General features: G+C 39.7%; 1 protein-coding gene across 1 annotated transcript; it reads right to left on the bottom strand.

The window, feature by feature from the left end:
• Positions 1–1,768: 1,768 nt before the first annotated feature.
• LOC121970299 (pentatricopeptide repeat-containing protein At4g37170-like) lies at positions 1,769–3,895 on the bottom strand. Its single transcript, XM_042520909.1, has one exon. It carries the CDS (start codon positions 3,873–3,875, stop codon positions 1,863–1,865), a length of 2,013 nt encoding a protein of 670 aa, XP_042376843.1. The 5' UTR covers positions 3,876–3,895; the 3' UTR covers positions 1,769–1,862.
• Positions 3,896–4,116: the final 221 nt, after the last annotated feature.

Here is a 4,116-nt window from a genome sequence, read left to right as displayed (position 1 = left end):
AGTTAGTGAAGCTAGGCAGTAAAAAGAAAGACAGATAAGTCTATCTTGATCTCAACTTAGAAACCATGGTTAGTTTCCTCAATTAGATCATTGTCTAAGGTTTATCCTAAATTAGGACATGACCTCATTGGTTCTCTCCATTTTAGTGACTTACATTACTTACCATGTGTCAAACATTTCATGTTTAACGTCTGATCCTCGGCCCACCAGATCTTTCCTCACCTCGATGTCTAGTCTATACTAACCCTCTAAGTCCTCTTACCATATGTCAGATACTTATGACACATTTGGGCATTCTGCCAAATCGATCCTCTGACCCATCTAGATTTTATGTCTGGTATTTGTTCCTCTAGATCCGTTAAGTCACTTAAGTCTGCACACTTAACAAGCATATCAAGTACATATGTTCTGACTTTAAACTAATTGGTATTCATCAAAATACATGTTTGATTATTAGTTCATTCTGCACTAACAAATAAAACTTCAAGGCTTGGGAATTTTACAGAGTTAAAAAATATTTTAAGCAATCTCGAACTTGACATTGATAATATAAGAGATCAAGAATATAACAATGGATCTAATATGAAAGGAAAGCACATGGGTGTACAAAGTAGATTACTTAAAATTAATCATAGAACTTTCTACATTCCATGTGGATATTAGAGTCTTAATATCATATTATGTGATATGACGAAATGTTGTCCTAAACCAATGTCCTTTTTCAACATTATACAATGCATATATTCATTATTTTCTTCTTTTACCAACTAGTGACAAATCTTCAAAAATCATATGCAAGATCTTACGGTCAAGCATGGATTAAAGTTGAACATATTACAAGTGAAATTGAAATTGAAACTATTTTTTAAGAAAAACATATCATTCGAAGAAAGAGATAATTTGATGAGATAAACAGTGAAGAAGTGACACAATCTCCTAAAGAATCTTTTCAAGTTAATTTCTTCCTATTTATAATTGATCAAGCTCAGAAGAAACGTTTGGATTTTTATTTAGTTTGGAGAGATTGAAGTCTATTGTTGATAATAGTCTCTTGCACTCATGTGTCAATTTTCAAAATTCTTTAACGCATGATGGATTAGATTTATATCTAGAATTAAAGTTGTTATGATACTCATTACTAAGAGAATCAAAAAGAGCGATTGATGTGAATTATTTGAAGAAAATACATGATTATTATCCAAATACTTACATTGCTTATCGGATTTTGCTAACTATATCAATTACAGTTGCATCTACCAAAAAGAATTTTCTAAATTGAAATTGATCAAAACTTATCTTCGATCAACTATGTTACAAGAAAAACTAATGATTTGACTATGCTATTTATCAAGAAAAAAATGGATGAGAAAATTGATTATATAAACTTAATCAATACTTTCATTTTAGAAACTAAGAGGCGAGCGATTATATATACTGATTCGGAATGAATTTTATATTTTATTTGAATTATATTGCTTATGACATTTTATTTTTGATGATATTTATTGTATATTTCTAAAATTCATGTTAAAAAACGGTTATATTTATATTAATTAAAATATATATAAAGAATATATAAATATCTAGCTGTGAGGGCACCGTTTTTTATGCTGGCCTCATGCCCCTAAATCACAGGTCGGACATGGGTGAAGGTCGTACTTCATCAGAAAATAAGCATATCCGAAATCTTGTCAGGTTCATTTTTCTTGTCGATCTTCATGACTCATTTATTTGCTAAGCATGTTGGTAATTGGTAAACAACAGAATATTTGTTTCCAATCAAACTAAAAAGATAAAATGATAAATAGCTCAAGTTACCAATTGATCCTTTCATTCACCAAAAAGAACGATAAATGGCTCAATTACCAATAATCTCTGCAGGAACACATCCCTTCCTTGAAGTGATGGAACCTACTTGAATCCCTCACTATGATTATTCTTCGACTAATCCGAGAAATAAACTTGATAGCAGTATGGCAATCTCCACAAATTCGTAGATTCTTAAAAACTTTGATAGGCGTATCCTGTGGAGTAGCAATGATCCCAAATACAACTGAGAGCTTTTCACTATGATACGCTAAGTTCTCTTCCTTCTGCTCATCTTCCACATCATGCAGAACATAATCTGTGTCCGGGACATATCCTTCCTCTTTCATTCTCTTATTGAACTTGTCCAATTGCATATAAATATCCTCTGTCATAGGGTGTGACTTATCTCCCACTAAGAACACGTGAAATTTTCTCTTAACCTCAATCCAACTTGATCCAGGCTTCTTGATCACTCCTAACTGGTCCATTGTCTTTCTGACTTTCTCCACTTCATCCCACATGCCAGCAGCCGCATAAATGTTAGCTAAAGTTACATAACTCGCTGCATTCTCAGGTTCTAAGTCAAACAATGCTTCAGCAGCCCGTTTTCCCAATCTAAGATTCTTATGAAGCCTACAACCACCAAGCAACGAGGCCCAGAGGAATTTATCAGGCTTCATTGGCATCTTCTCTATAATCTCCTCAGCTTCCTCAAATCGACCAGCCCGGCTGAGAAGATCAACAACACAAGCATAGTGATCTGAAGTGTGCTCCAGTGAGTGCTCATCTTTTATGGAATGAAATATTCTTAGACCTTTATCGATAAATCCTGCATGAGCACAAGCTGAAAGTACTCCAATGAATACTATTTGGTCTGGTTTGGTACCTGATTTTAACAATAAATCAAAGAATCTTGTTGCCTCCTCTGAATGGCCATTTTGAGCACATCCACAAATTATCGAAGTCCATGAGACCAAGTCTGGCCGAGACATCCCTTTGAAGACAACACTGGCCTTTTCGATATTTCCACATTTTGAGTACATGTGCACAAGAGCACTCACTGAGAATGACAATGGATCATATCCAATCCTTGTCATGTACCCATGGACCTGCCTTCCTAAGCCTTCCATAGCTAAATGCGAGCACGCATCTAAAACTCCTGCAAAAGTGAACTCATTTGGTTGGACGCCTAATCTTAACATCTGCGAAAACAGATAAAACCCCTCCATCCTCTGTCCGCTATCGAAGTACCTCCCAATCATAGTTGTCCAGGAAACAACATCTTTATCAGCAATCCGATCGAACACATGTCGTGCATCATTAATACATCCACATTTGGCGTACATATCCGAAAGTGCACTCCAGACGATCGCGTCCGAGTCAAAGCCCATTCGAACTATGTGGCAATGTATCTCCTTTCCATGCCGGAGGCAAGGGACAGCAGTGGCAGCAGCAAGGGCGCTGGAAGCTGTGAATCTATTACTAAAGATTGCACCTTTTCCGTTACTTGCCCTCAGCATACTGCGGTAGAAGTGGAGTGCCTCTCCCGGGAGGCCACGCCTAGAGTGCGCGGACAAAATGGTACTCCAAGAAAAGTGATCCCTATCGGGCATGCGGTCAAAAAGCCTCTTTGCCTCATCGAGGTCCCCGGCGAAGGAATACCCGGCGAGAAGAGTGTTCCAGGAGCAGACGTCCCTCTGGGGCAATGAGTCGAACAGGAGGCGTGCATCGGGGAGGGCGCCAGACTTGGCAAGCAGGTCGAGAAGGCGGTTGGCGAGGACGAGGGGGAGGGAGACGCCGGAGGAAATAGCGGCGGAGGCGATGCGTCGGGCGGAAGAGGAGATGTCGAGGCGGCGGGGGGCGCTGGGGGGTAGGCGGCGCTGGCAGGAGAGGAGATCGATGGCTTCGGAGAAGAGACCTCGGTCGCAGAGGAGAGTGATAGGATCTTGCGCGGGAGAGAGGGAGAAAGAGGGTGGAGGTCGGGAGGGAGAAGGTAAGGCGGCGGCGGCTGAGTAGGAGACGGTTTTAGAGAGGGAGCAGAGGCGGAGGAGAGGAAGGGGCTTCATGGAAGTCGGTGAACGCGGACGCTAATGGGCGGTGCTACACTGCGCCAATATATATAGATAAACCTGACTTAAAACATAGGTCCTTAAGGTATATTGTCACAGGGGTAATTTCTAACTTAAAAATTTCCTACGTGGTAATCAAGCACCCCACTTGATTCAGTCTTCCAGATGCACCACCAATGTGTTAAAGAATGCACAAGACAAGCATGAATAAGACAAGCCAAACGTATAGGAAAACTCC

The sequence above is a fragment of the Zingiber officinale genome, chromosome 4A, assembly GCF_018446385.1.
Source record: "Zingiber officinale cultivar Zhangliang chromosome 4A, Zo_v1.1, whole genome shotgun sequence".
Taxonomy (NCBI): Eukaryota; Viridiplantae; Streptophyta; class Magnoliopsida; order Zingiberales; family Zingiberaceae; genus Zingiber; species Zingiber officinale.
This window is presented reverse-complemented; position numbering and strand designations above follow the sequence as displayed.